This window comes from Trachemys scripta, chromosome 3, assembly GCF_013100865.1.
Source record: "Trachemys scripta elegans isolate TJP31775 chromosome 3, CAS_Tse_1.0, whole genome shotgun sequence".
NCBI lineage: Eukaryota > Metazoa > Chordata > Testudines > Emydidae > Trachemys > Trachemys scripta.
Genome location: NC_048300.1, coordinates 21,230,861 through 21,248,410, shown reverse-complemented (window position 1 = coordinate 21,248,410; position 17,550 = coordinate 21,230,861). Strand labels below are relative to the sequence as shown.

Here is a 17,550-nt window from a genome sequence, read left to right as displayed (position 1 = left end):
GGTACCAATAAGGCGATCTGTGGATTGATCATCAGTGGATAGGTTAGCATGCTATTCCTTAATGCAACATCCATTTATTATAGTAACAGTGCATAAGCCCTTTTCTTTGCTAAATAAATACCTATTTTATTAAGAATGTGTTTTGAAAAATAACTCAGAATTGTATTTGGGATTGTTTAGACTGCTGGTTATTTTAAATAATTTATTGCTGCTAAGGACCCGCAACGAAGCTTAGAGCTTCATTGTGCTGGGCACAATACAACCATGTGGCTTGCAGCAATGTGTGTGGTGTAACAAGAATTCAAGGTCCCGGGCGTTAATCCCACACCGGAGAGTGAAAACTGAGGGAGATTGTTGTTGCCACTTCTCTGAGCATGGGAAGGGGGTTCCTTACCCCACTCCTGGGGAATTACAGTGAGACAAGCCCACGGATGGATCCTGAGATCCACCAGGATGGCCAGGACATCCGTGTGGAGGATCTGTTCTTCTGAACTGACTTCCAGCACCCCAGTCCTCTCTGGGATATGCTCCTCCAGTACCCCAGTCCTCTATGGGATATGCTCCCATGGGTTCCCCTGCCAGCCACAGACCCTGAAGCCCCCACCCTCTGAGGGAGATTTCAAGATCCTGAATGGGAAGTCCATATAAGTGAATGCTTATAAATGAGCCAGAGAGCACTACAGTAGGCAGGGGAACCTGATGAGATTGAGGTGGAGATGACACTGGATACAGAAACCAGCCCCACTGCCCCCATTTCTCCCTTCCCCACCTGCAGAACCCAAGTTCTCCCCCCAGAGAGGAGTATCCACAGGCTTGAGGGAAAGTGAGGATGGTCAGATTTTGGAGGAGAGCAGCAGAATCAGAGCCCAGACTTCTCTGGAGTCACCTATTCCTAATCCTCACCTGTCAACTCCTGATGCTGGATATGGAGTGCAGACGCAGAAGTCGGGGTGGGGGGTGGAAATAGGTTAGTGTATTAGATTATGTGCAATATTCAACTGTGGGCTCATTCTATTTACACTGCCATCTCCATCCTGATATTTACATTTTGCCTTTTCACAAAGTTCACTTTGTAAATGATGAGTAAAATTCCCGTCTGTTCGGCCAGGCAATTTTGGGCCGCATGTGTGTGTATATGTTCTGGGAACTCCTTTGTGAATTCAGGATGGAAAAAGCACAAGAGCTCATAAAATGCCTCTTTAATATTGAAAGGATATCTGAGGGAGGATTACCACAGCAAGGGGCTGATCTATTGGAAAGGTTTTTTATAGAAGGTATTTAATACTATGTGCAACAAATGATAAAAACCATCTAACTGATGCTTCAGTCAGTGGAGCCCTCAGCCAAGAATTAGCTGACTGAGAGCCCTGTAAACCTTGCCTCATAAATACTCCTAGACTAACTAACCTATGGCCTCATATAGCTGCCTAGCTGGTCCACTAACCCTGTTACATGTTAAATTTATGATTCTTAAACAAGATAAAAGAAGGATATACTGGATTTATTTTCTAAAAAAAACCCTGCATTTCTCACAGGGTATGTCCTACCTAGCAACTGAAAATGGACGTTAGCCACTAACAACCAACTTTATGATCTTAGCAGCACTCATCTGTGCAATTCTTTTAAACAAATTTTGATGAACAATGACCTATGCTCGTAACAGGAAATCTTCTTCTTCTAGTACAGGTCAGATGTGAATAAATATTCTATCAATGACTGGTTGCAAGGAAGGGATGAAATGCGAAGGCAGATTGGAGGCCCCAGATTTGCTTTAGGGTGTGATTTGGTTTCAGGGTGGAATTAGGCCTGGGGTTCAAAGTTTGGGTTTCTGTTTGATGATGGCACTGTAATTTCAGGGCTAGTATGTTCTCACAAGATTTTGGCTCTAATGGCTCATAAATTCATCTGATCTTGTGAGATTGCTCACATCTTAGACCAAAATCTCATGAGGGAGGATGCTTTCTCTCACAAGGTTTTGGCTGCTTCCAGTAGGGAACTAGTAGAAGTGCCCCTCTTTAAATTTTGTAGTTGACCCAGAACCAAAACTTCAGTGGTGGGCTCAGACCCGGGGATATGAATCCAATTTGTGTGTTAATTGCTGTAAATGGAGCACCCAGCTCCTTCATGGCAGATGCTATAGAAATCGGTAACATAAATAAATAAACTAATCTCTAATTCCAAATGGAGAGGTATTTACCTGGTCTCTCTATTGTACTCAACAACCCCTTGATCCCAGCATATTACATAGAACAGTACAATAATGTCTGTCTGAAAAGCAATCTTGTGGGGGTTGGGTTTTCTTTTTTAACTTTGAAAAGAAAATTTTAGTTCTCCAATCACTACACCACCCAGCTGTCTGAATAACGCCTTTTGTCTTGAAGTATGTGAACTATGGGTACCACATTTTCGTTGCTTTTTAGAACAATTCTTGACCTTTAAACTCTAAAGCTGGATGGAGAGCAGACAAAACACTTATAGGCTCTCTCTCTTTTATCTCAGCTGTCCACACCTTGCATTCCAAGTCCCTCTTCTATCTACAGACTTTAACCTCCAGTGTTTGACAAGCAGCTAGGTCTAAGGCAAGGGCAGTGATTATATTGTTTTGTAACTTACCAAAAAAAATAGATTGTAGGAAACAAGAACTGACCAGATGCAACTCACAAGACAAATATGGTAAAGTCTCTAATTTCTCCCCTGCCTGGCCAGAATAAATATTTCAAGCCAAATCATCAATAGCCTCACGTTCAGTTAGGCAAACTAAACATTTTATAATCTTTGGATGGATTTAACATAGCAGAAATAAATAATGCTGTCAGCATCAAATCAGTTCAGCTATATGGTTACACCTTTGATATGAACCCCTCAACCCAATAGACCCCCCCCCCAAGTGAGAAGATGCATTCAAAAAATCCAAAAATTAAAATGTAGACCAAGGCAAGTGCCTATCAGAGTGCCCTTGATCTAAAGAGCAATCGTGTCAGCTCCAAGCCTCAGCGTGAACATAAATGTGTTGGAATAAAGCCAATTTTAGATCCATTAATCCCACTCCTGAGATGAAATACATAAATATAGGTAGGGCCAGATTCGGATTTCAGTTCCATTACTGTAAATCTGGAGGAACTCCAGTCAGTGAGGTTATTCTGGATTTGCACTGGTATAACAAATCTGAATCTGGCCTTCAGGATTAACTTCAAATTTGAAAAAAGCTTTCCTTACTCTGTGTGCCATGGACATTCAGTGCTCAGGCTTGCCCTCTATGGCAACAGGAACAGCACCAGGAGACTCAGAAAATCACACATTGCTTATGTTGGCATCAGACCAGTTGTCTGGATTTACACATTCAGACAGAAATAGGGCTCGTGGGTTCAACCCTGTCCTTTGACACATGGCAGGAAGGGGACTCTAGATCACTAGGAGCCTAAATGGACCTCAAGCTGTCTGCATTCCAGTTTTCCAAAAAGCCCAAACAAATCAAATAGAAATGGCCCCTTCTTCTTACCTCCCACTAGTACTGAGTACTGGGGAGTGACATGGGAGACTGGCTCAGATATTCATTTCTGTGGCACTGATAAAGGAGATACACAAAAAAAACGGAACATGATGAAATGCTTTTGGGGAAAAATAATAAGCATTTAGTTAAAGACCTTTGAAATCTTAAAATAAATGCTACTTACCGGGCCAGATCATCCCATCAGTGTAAGGTATAAAAATCATACTTAGGAGCGAGATCATGTGTTTGTGATCTGAAAACAAGACTATGAAAGCACTGGTGCTGGCCTAATAAATGTCTCTTGTGGTCAAAGTTTGGCCCAGGAAGTGCTTTTGAATTATTACAAAATGATACAACATTTTCACAAAATGAGACATTTTCTGTGAACTCTGAGTGAAGTGGAACCGAGCAGTTCCATTCTAAGGCCAATCTTTAGAATGGGTGTGAAAGTGGTGTTGAGGCTGAGTTTCAAACCCATTAAAATAGTAACTTCTAAATGGAATTCTGACAGAGGCTTATATATACCCCCAAGGTCAGCATCTCTCTGATATATGCTGGGGTCATGCATTCACAACCAAACAACAGCATTTCAGGGTGTGTCCTATGAGAGGTAGGTGGGCCTGTCTGGTTAAATCACTGGCCTAGGCCTGACAAGAACTGGGTTCAATTCTTGCTTGTGCTGTAGACGTCCTGTGTGACACTGGTTGAGTCACTTAATCTCTGTTTAGCTTCATTCCCCATCTGTAAGGTGAGGAAAATAATACTCCTTTCCCCCATCTTTGTCTGTCTTGTCTATTTAGACTGCCTGTGTCTCAGGGTAGTGACTGTCTCTTACTATGCAGTGCTTAGCCCAAGGGGCTGATCTTGGCTGGAACTTCCAAGTGCAAGTACATGTGTTCCATATATTGCAGGGTGACGAGAAACCAATTTGTCCTTTTAATTTTGTCACCACAGTAATACAAACTGGAGTAAACCCAGCTTAACGAGCATTTAATAGTGACTTTCTTTTTTCCATGATCCACATCTTCAAAATATGCAGGCTAAGACAAGAGGGCAAGATCCTCAGTTGTTGTAAATTCACATAGTTCTATTGGCTTTGGTAGAGTTATGCCACTATTCACCAGCTGAGGATTTGGCCCAAATAATTTACATTCTCTCTCTCAGCTACATGGGTGTTTATGGGGTTGCACAGATGTAACTGACAATAAGGTTTGGCCCAGTCTTTCCTATTCACATTGGCCCAGTCAAGGAAGTGTAACAAGCTGGCAGGAATTTATTCCTCACGAATTAAGACCCATTTAGATTCCAGCATGTGTCCATGATATCCATTCTCCTACAAGTACAAAAGGTTGTGTATCCTCCTGACACCCAAGTTACCACTTGGGATCCTCAATTCTGCCTCCACAGGCTTCTTCATGCTCCAAATTACCCTTTTTTCTTTTCTTTTTTTCAAGTACGTAGCACACAAAAAACCCACACAGGCCAACTTCAGAGATATTCCCACAAGAAAAATTAAATACTCTTAATGCTTTTTTAAAGTGAATTGGGCCCCTTCATTTGCATCTCATAATAAGGATGTTATCATACTGGTTTATGGCTCAGCTCTTTAGTTTCTATCTCTCAGGGGCTAGATTACCCCTCATGAGTTCAATATATGTCTGTGAACTAATGTAATTTTAAAAACACTTTTCTTCCGAATTAACATTACTACCCTTACAAGTTAAAGGTTCTACTTGCCAACGTGTATGGAACGTTTGCAATCAAGAGAAAACCTAGCTGAATATTACACTTCAGAGTGTGGTTACTGATGACCCCGGCTGCCTCTATATACAGCCAGCTGAGTCAGTAATCTAGCTGGGTAGTAGCTGAAAAACCTTTCTCACCTCCTTACACTGAACCATAATCTCCAGTGTGCTCAGTCTCTTACATTTAGATTAATTATAAAACATTGTCACTAGAATATTAAAATAGTGTTTAATACACAAAAGGGAATAAGCTATTCTGGAAAATGCATAATTTTACTGTGATCATTTCACTAGTTACATGCAATAGGATTTTTGTCCATCCTGCTTATGGGTGGCACATGAACCGCCAATTCAGGGAGGCTAGCCCCCAGGCCCACCCCTTCCCCCACCCACACACCTCCCACACTGGAGCCTGGAGCCTCCCACTGCGGACACCTTCCCCTCGGCCCTGGGAGCACCAGGTGGGTGGCCTCAGCCCCATAGTGCCAGGCAGCATGGCCCAGCCCCTGATCGCCTGGCAGCGGCCCCAGTGACCCCAGCTCCAGAGCACTGGGCATCCTCATCACCGGCCCCAGTTGCTACAAGTCCCAGGCCACAGGCCGACCTGCCCCAGCCCCAGCCCGGGCCACGGGGGAAGAGCAGGAAGCAGGAGGAGACCTCAGGGCAGAGCATGGGTGGGGCCATGCCTGGCTGTTTGGGGAGGTTCAGCTTCCCCTGGCCTGCAATACCCACTGTCCATGCTCCTGATTGGCAGCTATAGTTTTCAATAGCTTCCTACTTTTGCAACTATCATGTTGTAGTGCTTTTGAAAACCATGTGCTTAGCCCATCAAAAACTAAGGACACCTGTGTTGAAGGGATCCCTTGTTGCAACCATTGCCTCTCTACAGCAATGGTTGTAAACACAAGGATGACTAACCCATAAAAGGGAAGTACTTACAGGGTCTTCTCTCCCACTCACCCCTCTCTGAATATGGAGTTGTATACATAAATTGAGAGAAGAATAGACCCATATAATGTCTCTTCTGGGAGAAGAAAGCAGGCAAAGCTTGAATATGCCAAAGCCAACCTCTTCAAAAGTGTCCATGTGAGCTGTGGTGAGTGCTCAGCACTTCTAAAACCAGACTCCCCTAGGTATCTCAAATTGGGTCCCCAGACTCAGAGGCACCCACAACTAGTACACTATACTTGAAAGTGCTGACCCAAGAATTATTTTAACCAGAAACCATTAATCACTCCCATTCATTATTTTAGATTGCCATACTCTGTCTTTGCAGGAATGTGTCATCTTCTCAGGAATGGAGAAGAGAAAATATAACAAGAGTTAAAGGCACTTACCAGTTGGAAAAGAGGGAGAGGTAGCAAGCAGCCGCCAATTGCAAAATGGTCCCTCTAGGGTTGCAGCTGCCTGTCTCTGCCAAATTTAAAGGGCAAGTCCCAGGAAAGCATGCTGGCAAAAAAGCTCCTAGACAAGGGTAACCCTACACTGAGGCGAGTTGACGGGACCAAGCAATCACCAATAAAGGTGATTGGAAAAAGGTTACTTCTGCATATCACAATACTGTTTCAAGGGATTTTTTTTCTGGGCAAAAGTCCAGATTTTCTTTTCACTACACTGGAGTAAGAATCGATTTCCAGGGAGTTGATTCCAATGTATTCTGTTGTAAGTGAGAGGAGATCTAGTCTGGCACCTGAACCACATACTGGATGGCCAAGGAGTTGATAATGGGACTTTCACCTCTAGCTCACCAGTTTGAATTTGGCCCACATCACTAGTAGCCAAACATTTTTACCATTTGATGGCTATTCTTGTATCCTATGTATGAAATGGGTTCGTGGTATCACTCCAGTTCCTTGTAGGAGACAAGTGTCTACATCATGAAACCCACCACCCTCCCAATTGGTACTAACTGGCACACTTGTTAGCCAACTCACTGCCAAGGGAATGAAGGCCAAACTAACTTCTCACTTCTACAATGTAGTCTCTCCAGGTCAGAAGTGAAGTGAATGAGTAGGACATTTTAGTGAAGTTTGAACAGCTGCTGCCTATTCTGAACCAGTTCTCTGGATACAAAAACTTGTTTCCAGTGCCACCAAACTGGCACTTTTCACAAGCACGAAATTAATTTAGGGCCAGGTTCTACACTGGGTAGCATTTTACTCTTCAAGTGGCCCATGTAGGAGGCAGAAACTGGTCCTAAATTATTTAGTTTTTTTTAATGTACTGACTGGCCGTGCAAATTTGCCTTTGTTAAAGAGAGGCTCTCATTAACCAGTCTTGGGGCATTTTTTTTTTAAAACTTGAATGTGCTTTTAACTAGATAAACGAATAGGTAATTATACATCTCATGGAGTAGAGGAGTCAGGATAATACATTGAACCACAAAACTCAAGCACTAAATTACAATACAGTGAGTAGAGTAATGCCTTGTGACACCTCATTCTTTTCAATTGTAGCTTCCAAAAGCTGCCCCTTTCTGAATTTTCCGTGCTGCTGAACAAAGGCATCAGACACCATGATGTTACCAGGCATGATGTGTCAACCAGCCTTTAACCCTGAATACCCATCTTGGGATCTGAAAGTCCAACTGGATTTGTTCCTTCTTGTTTTCATTATCATCATCAAGAATAAGGTCTCTTTACAGTCTGAATTTGACATCAAATATTACACCTTGGTCACCCTCAGTTCCGTTACAACCTCAATGCTTCTCCATTATCCTCAGTGGGGGTTGCACCAGTGATTGGGCCTCTAACTGGAACTTAGTAAACAATTCTGTTGATGATACGCAAGAAGGAATAGAACCCAGCTGCCTCTCTCTCAGCAGAGCTGGTTCTGGACGCTACCAGCAGTAAAAAACTTCCTTTAGTCACTAGGTCAGCATGTCCAAATCTGAACACTCACCCCGATCTGAGCTGTTGAGCAAGAAGCTGGCATTTTCTCAGAGCGTCCATTTAGAGCTTGGTTTTACAGAATTGTTCAGCTTGCAAAAGCCACCAGCACAAATGTTACTAACTGGCAGCCATTGCTGGCAGTGTCACCAGACTCAGAACAAACTGAGCAGCATATAGACTGAGCTACCCTCTCACCCTGTAAAATGACATCCCTCCAGATCAGGGCTGAGATGCATTGATAAGGTAATATGGGGAACATTGCAATGCCACTGCCCTTCTTGTATTTTTCTGAAGAGTAAACAAAGTACTATAGTGGCAAAGAACACAAACACAAGAACTCACATGGTAAAAATGTATTGAAATTACAAATGCTTCAATTAGAGCTCCATCCTGTAAGCCCTCTCTACACAAAACCTCCATGAACTTCAGTGGGACATCCACATTCGGGACATGATCCTGCATCATTGAAATCAGTGAGAATTTTGCTATTGACATCAGTGGGAGCAGAATCAAGCCCACAAAGGGCTTGCAGAATCAGGCCCCTTGTTTCTGATACAGCACCTGCAGAAATGCCTCCCTTAAACCCCTTTGGAGTGGCTACCTTTGCATATCCTATTGCAGAAGACAGGATGCACATGGGAAAAATTGGATTCCTGATGCCAAAGGATTAATTGTTCAACGGATAATGTGTATTTACGACCTGGTACATCTCCATTTCTAGCTGGAAAATGTTAAATTTCTAGTAATTAACTGGTTTAGGACTTACAGCTTTTAGCTACAAGCTCTTTGATGTGTGTTTTAGAATAACACATCCATCAAGTTATGTGGATCTTCTGCAGGATCACATAAGCAATCTGGCAAGAGTCCATGCCTGAAGTTATGGAAAACAGCTTTCATGTGGACAGAGGTGACTCTGCCTCTGGTGTGTGGCCCTTAGCCTCTTGTCAGCTCCATGACATTAAGAAAAGTTCTTACTGTTCTATCTAAACCTTGCCATTGAGAAAATTCATTTTGCCTGGCATTTATGGGGATTAAATTTAGTAACAATTGTGCTAGGTTAGGTGGAAAAGACAGAAGGAATTGCCTTTTGTGTTATGTTTAAGCAATTTTATAGTGCTATAAAATGTCACAAAAACTTGAGAGGAAATAGTTCCATTTTATTGGTAGTAAGTCTTTATTAACCCTCCTCTATTTACATAGTTTGTAAAAAGCATCAGCCCATCATGTTCATCAGCACCAAGGCTGGGTGGCTTACTTTCTTGGCCAACACAATATGGCATATGCCTTTGAATACTAGAAACCAAATACTGCATGCACAACTCCCATCAATGGGAGGACCATACATTGACCATATGTGGTCACTTTTGTCACAAAAATGGCAGACACCTGCGAAAAGGAAGGAGCTTGCATTCATTGCCTCTGGACAACATGGAATGGAATGGAAATCACCACAGTGTTGAAGAGTTAGCAAGACTAAAATGAACTAACAATGTTAAGGTATCACAGAGTGCAAAGTTCTATCGCTGTAAAGTTTGGAATCTTCTTAGCAACATGGTTATCCATCTTTCCATCTATCCAACTCATCACACTATCAGATAATTAGGTATAAGGCAAACAGATATAAATATGGGCAAGAAAAGCAGGAAGCAGCCTGCCTTTTTCACCTGTCCATTGTTATAACCAATACCGTGATTTCTATTGTTTCATCGTAACATTAATGGATCTAGCTATCCAGCCATCCTGTGTTTACTATCATGGCATATGAGTACCTATAGTGTTGAAATGACAATAGAGCTGAGCCCGGGTAGTTCAAGAAAGAAATTACATATTGCTCAATATGGGAGGCCAGATTAAATTAAATTGGGGCCCACTGGTTCTGGCATCTAAACATCATCACTGCTAAAGATGCAATAGAAGTAGAAAACAAACAACCATATTTTTGCTATTATTTTTTTACAGGTAACTCCCTCCTTGTTTAAGAATAGTTGTATTATTTTGTTCGTCATGGAAGACAGACATTTAAAGGAAAACTTCTTTTATTTCTCAGAACAATCAGAATTGTTGGTATAGAGGCTGGAAACAAAAATGTGGTGGAAATATTAATATATGAAGTCTGTTTATGCCTGCAACAATCTGAGAAATTTGGAAAAGGGTGCAGAGAGCAAAGAGGAGGCAAAAGAGGTACAATTCTTGATCAGTGACAATAGTGATAGTAATTTATAGCAGTATCATTTGAAATATCACACCACCCTAATTTCATATTAGCCAATCTTGAAAAGGAAAATATATTCAATGGATGACATGCTTCATCTTGTCACATATTATCCACCATTTCAGCTGCTCACATCCCAGACGCGGCTCCAGACAATAACAGCACAGCTGAATCTAACGACAATCAAAGGCAACATTAATGTCTACTCTAAAAAGTTAATGCACTTCAAGGGTTGTTGGTACCAAAAAGAAACTGAGTTGTAATAAGCAAATGCTAAAATCCAACAATGAATTAGTCAGGTATTTCACTGGCTCACTAGCAGGACAACCTGCACACACAAAAAATCAAAAAGTTAAGATGAACAATGCATTTTCCTGACAACATAAACGTAATGAATAAATAGCATATTAAGTAAAATAATCTTAAAAAGCCAAAGAAGAATCCCATTTCAATTCACCTTTTCCTGAAGTTAATAGTTATTCTGCCACCTTCAAACACAAAACTAAATATTGTCAGTGACAGAATTCAAGTATTGCTATTGGCTATTTAGAGTACCTAGCAGGATGTGATGTGAAGCAGGAATCAAAATGAAGTGTGGTTTTTGTTGTATTAGTTTTTTAAAATCCTGTTCTAACAGGATACATAATCATTTCACTCATTTGAGATAAACATGGTTTAATAAGTGGCCAATTTTATGCTTGTTCCCCCCCCGCCCAATTTAATGTTGGAAAATTATATAACCTGGATGCTTCTCGATTCCTAAATCAACATAATTTGAAAGCAGAATTTAAGTAAGACTTCACAAATGTGTTAACCTTTCTGCATTTTATTATCATGAGACTGTCTTTAAAAATAAAATACAGCACAGACAAAATGCTTGCACATTGAAAGAAGCTTTTCAAACTAAAACCAAAGCTAAACTGTCTAATTTCTGCATATCTTGCTCATTTCAGACCATTACAGTATGTTGGATTGAGTAACAAAAAGAGCTTTTAAATTTGGTTCTTAAAAGTGAACTGCAGCACTTCTAAAATAAATACAAAAATTGTTTAACATCCTAAATCTTTTAACAGTAGATATGTGCAGACTTTAAAATTATGAATACATTTTAATACAAAGTACTTGAAAATCATGTAATCTTTAACTTACAGCTCAGGACCTGAGTTCAAGGTTCTGTGTTTCTCCTGAAAGAGCTGACTGTGCAGTATATTGTGCATTTCTAATATGTGAGATTTTTTTCTTGTCAAGAAAACAGAGCAACCTTGAGCTTTTCTGCTAACAAGCTGCTGTACATTATTTTCCCCACTCTTCATACACAGACACAGCCAAGGATTCTGGGCAGGCTAGCCCAACAGTCAACGTCCCATCCTAAAAAGTACTATCATTAAAATTGTCCTTACAAGGCATCCAAAGCTCCACAGGCCAGGTGCTCGGCTGGTGTAAAGCAGCATGGCTCCATTGGTTTCAGTGGTGCTACACCAATTTCAATGGAGCACCTACGATTTATAGCACTGAGTCCTAATGCACACGATTGCAATACAGATGGTCTTACACAGACTGAAGATGAGCCTAGTGCTTCATTACAGCATGGGGTGTTTGTAAATGGTATCAGCACCCGCAGTGAAACATGGAACCCTGAGCTCAGTTCTTAAGAGTTACTAAAGCTTTCAACATAGTTGTTACATATATTTATAATTTTAAGGCAACACATGAATTCTGCAAATGACTTAAAATCTTAAATGTTTTTTTAATTCCTTCATTTGAAAAAAGAAGAAAAGAATGTAACAACTTCACTTCACCTTCAACACAGTAGGAAAGTATTGTATCACTTTTGTCTCTATGCCCGGCAGAACACAATCAGAGCATTGCTTGTGTTACTTCTACTTATTTGAATTCCTCCTAGATAGGGTAAAAATACCTGCTAGCCACCTGCTTCTACCAATTTTGAATGGTAGCAATGGGCCCCCTTTCTGCTCTTAGTTACACTGGTATAAATCCAGAGTGAAATAAGTGACCTACTCTGGATTTGTAGTGCTGTGACAAAGAGTTACAGGCTATGGCCCAGTGTTTCCACAATGTCCTGAAACAATCTGTGAACTGAGCTTTGTCTGCTCTTGGCATGTTGTGACGTGTAAAAAAGTCACAAAATCTTCTGAAGTTTTTCAGGTAAGTATGTACTGAAGGATGTTTAAAAAACAGATTATTGATTAAATGGTTTACAGCTATACAGAACTGTAACCAGCCATTCTGTAAATCTGTATTTTGGGGACCTAATTCAGTACTCTAGGGAAAAGAGAAGAGTTACTCCACTGCATAAGGCTCCAACTACACAATGGAGTAAAATTGACCATATGCCACATTCTGAAACAGCCATGCCAGTGAAAATGCAGCTGCCTAGCATACCCTGATGAAGAAATGGTCTGAGGCTGCCATGGGAGAGGCCAGCAGCTGATGGGAATTAACTCCTTTGCACATGAGGCATAATCAATCAAAGATGTAGGACGTGCTGTTTCAGTGCTCAAAAAACTCCTTGTAAACAGGTGCAGAGCAATGCACAGATATGGAGCAAAATGGGTGCCATTTTTGACACCCCTAGTTATGGTATAGGGATTGATCTGATCTGCTGATCTGCTATGGCTACACTGCCATCACAGTCTGATCAACTATGGTCTATACTACCATACTGGGAGGGAGATCTACATCCATTATTCAATGTTAATCCTGCCTGTATTTTCATCAGCTGCATTTGTTCAACATTGGTCACAAAATTTGGACTTCGGGGTAAGGGCCATGCCTCTTGACAAATCTCCTTGCCAAAGTCCCTCAGGGAAGAATGGAGGGATCCCAGCAGAGGCTGCTATTGGGAAAAGTGTATTACTAATGGTTCTGATCTAATTCAGCTGCAGCACAGACATTGTCACTAGTTCTGAATGTGGACTAGGAGGTCTGAACCATGACATTTTTGCCATTGGAATAACTCAACCTAGTCCCTACCTGTGTTACCAGCATCTACATGCCTAGACTAAATGCAAAGTTACTTTAGCTCCCCATGCATTCTGACAGAATTTAACCAGAAGCACAGCATATGTGGCCTGCTTCTGTGGCACCGCAGTTCCCATTACTGTGTACCAAATGGGGCCATCAGAGAGCGTGTAACACATGGATTATTGATCCTAGAAACCATAACACCTCAGAAGAAGCAGTAATAGTCTGTGGTATCAATCCCTATTTATACACTGTAGTCCACAGATCACTGATAGTTTATTGGCACATCTCCATTAATATTGGTGTGCACAGATGCTCATGCACTCTGCAACTACTAGTCTAAAGTCCTTTACAAAAGTTTGTTACAAAAGTGACTGTGCTTGTGCTATAACCACTTTCCCAAACAAAATAACATTTATATATTTATTTTAAAATGACCAAAAGGTGCTATTATTTTATCTATTTTGCAGTTTCATGAGCAAAATAGCAGCCTGGCCAAATTTTCACATTCAGCTTTGAAAAATAAATAAAAAAGCAAGTAACAATAATTAATAAATACAAATAAATAACTTTGACACCAGACCTGAGACCCTGCATGGTAAATTTCTACCTGGTATAAATTTTAGGGTGGTTTTACATGAGAATAAGATAATGGCATAGCTTGCCCTGCAGCATCAGGACTTAACCAAATAAAGGATTCACGTCAGCACTTAGGCCTGATCCTATAACTGTTACTCACACATGGTCATCAATAGAATATACAGAATTCAGTGGTACAATCTGTGGCCCCAATTCAGGAACATACATACGCATGTACTTAAGTCCCTAATAGTCATATGAAAGTCAATAGGAGCACTCACATGCGCAAAGTTAAGCAAGTGTTCAAGTGCTTTATTAGATCCAACAGGATTTGAGCACATGCTTAAAATAAGCATGTGGTTAACTGCTTTCCAGAATATGGCTGCTTGCACAAATAAGGGATAATTGTAACAAAGAGCAATCAATATCCACAGGGTTTTTTTTGTGGGGGGGTTCAACTTTTCTTGGAGCTTACAGTATCACTATAATGAAATTATTATTCTCCTGAAAACAGTTAGCTTTTTGGACAAACAATGACAAATTAAAGTATGCTATGGATCATTCCCTCCCCCCCGCACAACCTTGAAAATACATATTTTAACAGCAGAAATACAACACAGTAGGCATTATTCAGTGGTTTGCAAATGATAAGATAGACAGTTAGGAGACCCCCCACACTTCAGCATTAATAAACAACCACACTAGTTCTACATTAATTATAGTGTTGCAATAACAATGCTTTGCATTTTTAGTTTTCTTTGAAATGTATGCCATCTATAGATGGATAACTTCTTGTGTGTATATGGGTTTTGTTTTCTTTTTTAATCTCAACAGTTAATTTTATGCAGTGGATATGGTACTACAACGTCATACCAGCTGCATGGTCCTTGTTAGCATTAAAAATTAAAGAGCAAACAAAACCTAAAGCGCCAACATTTATTATGTCAAGTCTCCCCCTCGCCCCCCTCCTTTATTTATTTATTTATTTTTGCTATTTGTAATATTAGCCGCACTTAAACGATGGTGTGTAATGTATAAGAACAACAGGCTGGGTTCTCCACACTGTATCAACGTATACTCAAGAGGGCCTTTTCCCAATGGCATGGAAGCCAGTCAAAGCCATTGATGATCGATAAGCCCTTGATGGTGGGTTGTTTTTTTAAAAAAAGAAGTGTTTTTATTCTATTAAAAATATATATAACATTGTCTTGCAGGCAGGCAGAAGGAGCCTGTTGGACGCTGCCTTCGGACGGTGACGTCTGAAGTTAATGTCAGAAATCATCGCAAAGCTAGCAAGATAACGGACCACATTCAGATGTCATGTACATGGTGCACATTCCCCGTGTGCTTCACATTCTCTCAGAATTTAAGCGGTCTCGAGCTTCCATCCGAAAATTGCCACACGTCACGAGTTCCCTGGGCACTACGCCAAGTGGGGGTGTGTGTCGAACCTAGAGAAAGGATGGGGACAGAGGAAAAATAGGTGTAACACAGCCCAAAATGTAAATTCTCCCCCCCACCTTTTTTTTTTTTTTACAAACTGCAACTTGAATTGTCAAAAGAGTATGTAACGCAACGGACCCCAGGTTCATGATCTTAGTACGTACTCCTGCCATCCCACCAAGAATTCACAAACTCCCACATCACACATGCATGGGAATACTTCAAGCACAGCGAAAATACAGACAGTACAAATAACACTCCAGGGGGAAAATCCTCCAGTCTTAACTAAGTCTTAACTCAGTTAAAACACTGACTGACTCAGGTATTCCTCCCCCACCCGACAATCCTATTGACTTCAGCCAGAGACTGGGATGCCACATAGAGCACGGCAAATATTTTTTGATATACCACAAGCTGTACAGTTTGCAGAGACTCTTATGTCACTGAATTCAATTGCATTTGAATAACAGTGCAACTTATAGGGTGTACTGTACCTGGTGAAGTGTGAAATAAATGCTTGAGCCCTACAGGCCTGAGCCAATGTTCATTGAAGTAAGTGGGAGGTGTTCCATCGACTTCATTGGCATTGGGTCAGGCCCTAGCTGTGCACGATGGAAAAATAAATGTTTCTCCATAGCTGAAGTATATAGTGAAATGCAGGCAGTGTAAAGGCCAGTCACCAATTATATATTGTACTAAAAGAAACAATAGGCTAATGAGGCACAACCTGTGACAATGGCAGAACCAGAGATGCATTGATTAAGATCAATCTATACATACCGACCACTGAGTCAGTTTCTATGGAAATTGCCTCATAAATGTTTAAGTGTGTAGTTCAAGGGCAACTCATGAGCTACTCATCAAGATTAAATAAGAGGGCATAGCATAAATGGGTATAAATTAAAATAGCTCCATTAAAGTAAATAGCACTAGCCTGATTTACACCAGATGAGAGTCCAATTCTATGCGTTTCTGCATTTAATACATATTAAAATGAAAATAAATAAGCCTGAGTTTTTCAAATGAGCCTAAATGAGTTAGGTACTTAGGGTGGGATTTTCAAAAGTGCCAAAGTAATTTAAAAGCACAAGTCCGATTGAAAGTCAATGAGACTGTGCTCCTAAGTCACTTACGCATTTTTGAAAATCCAACCGCTCTTACTGACTTTCAGTATTGATGAGAGTTGGGCATCTAACTTTCTTAGACTCCTTGAGAAGTGCCAGTCAAAATAGATACATCTGGATTTGGGAAACAGTGGCTTCCTTTCATGAATCCAGTGAAGTGCCTGCCAGGCAGTATCGTACTCACAATCCATAATATAATTTTCCCACACTTTCACTGTAAATGGTTTCCAACCTTTGCAAGGAAAAGAACTAAAATAACAGCTGGTATCTTTTTTTCTTTTTATACAAACTCTGCACTTCGATAAACCCTGAAACTGTATCTCATCAGATATGCCAAAGCCTTCTGAATGTCAAGCAAAGACATGGTATCACTTATTCCTGTATTTATCTCAGCTCTTGGAAATAAATATGAAACATCTGTAGCCTAAATTCTTGCTATTGTTTCAGTCTCTTCATTATACAAATCACTCAATTTGGAGGATATTAAATACTAATGGCAAAGGCATCTGCGCAGTAAAAATACATTCCTCTTCTGAAGTTGATTGGTTTTGATATGTGATCAACTGCAATACTATTACCCAAATATTGTTCTTATTTATTGAGACATCTTTCCACAGAGAGTTAAATATAAAAAGTTTCTTGGGACAGTAGGTCATGCTTGTATGGAATGTTACAGCAGCTTAAGAACACATTATGGATGCCATATAAATCTGTTTCAGAATTCTAACAAACTTGAATGGGCCTCAATGGTTCATGGTTTTATAACACCATTAATTTATCACACGGTTAGAAAATGTCACATTTTGTATTACTATTTTTGCTTTTGTGTTCAGGCTACAACATGTTGTCATTTCTAAGTTATGTTCTTGTTGGCTAGCTTTTGAAGTTATTTAGGCGACGCTGTATATAATCTCTTAATGTAGGGGGTTCCTCAAGTACAGTGCTTGTGCTGCATGTGTGTAAGTTGGAAATGAAGTGATGTGCCCAATGGATGTATCTAGTTTTTTGATATAGGTGTATAAATCAAATGTGTTATTGCAGAATTTTTTTTTTAATTCATAGCATGTTTTTCATCTTTCAT

General features: G+C 40.4%; 1 protein-coding gene across 2 annotated transcripts in view; it reads right to left on the bottom strand.

Moving 5' to 3' along the window:
• Positions 1 to 11,142: 11,142 nt before the first annotated feature.
• BCL11A (BAF chromatin remodeling complex subunit BCL11A) overlaps positions 11,143 to 17,550 on the bottom strand; it is a 100,707-nt gene continuing 94,299 nt past the window's right edge. For both annotated transcript variants that reach the window (XM_034764280.1, XM_034764279.1), the window contains exon 4: positions 11,143 to 15,353. In XM_034764280.1, the coding sequence (XP_034620171.1) occupies positions 15,252 to 15,353 (102 nt within the window). In that variant the 3' untranslated portion in view covers positions 11,143 to 15,251. The remainder of the gene's footprint in view (positions 15,354 to 17,550) is intronic.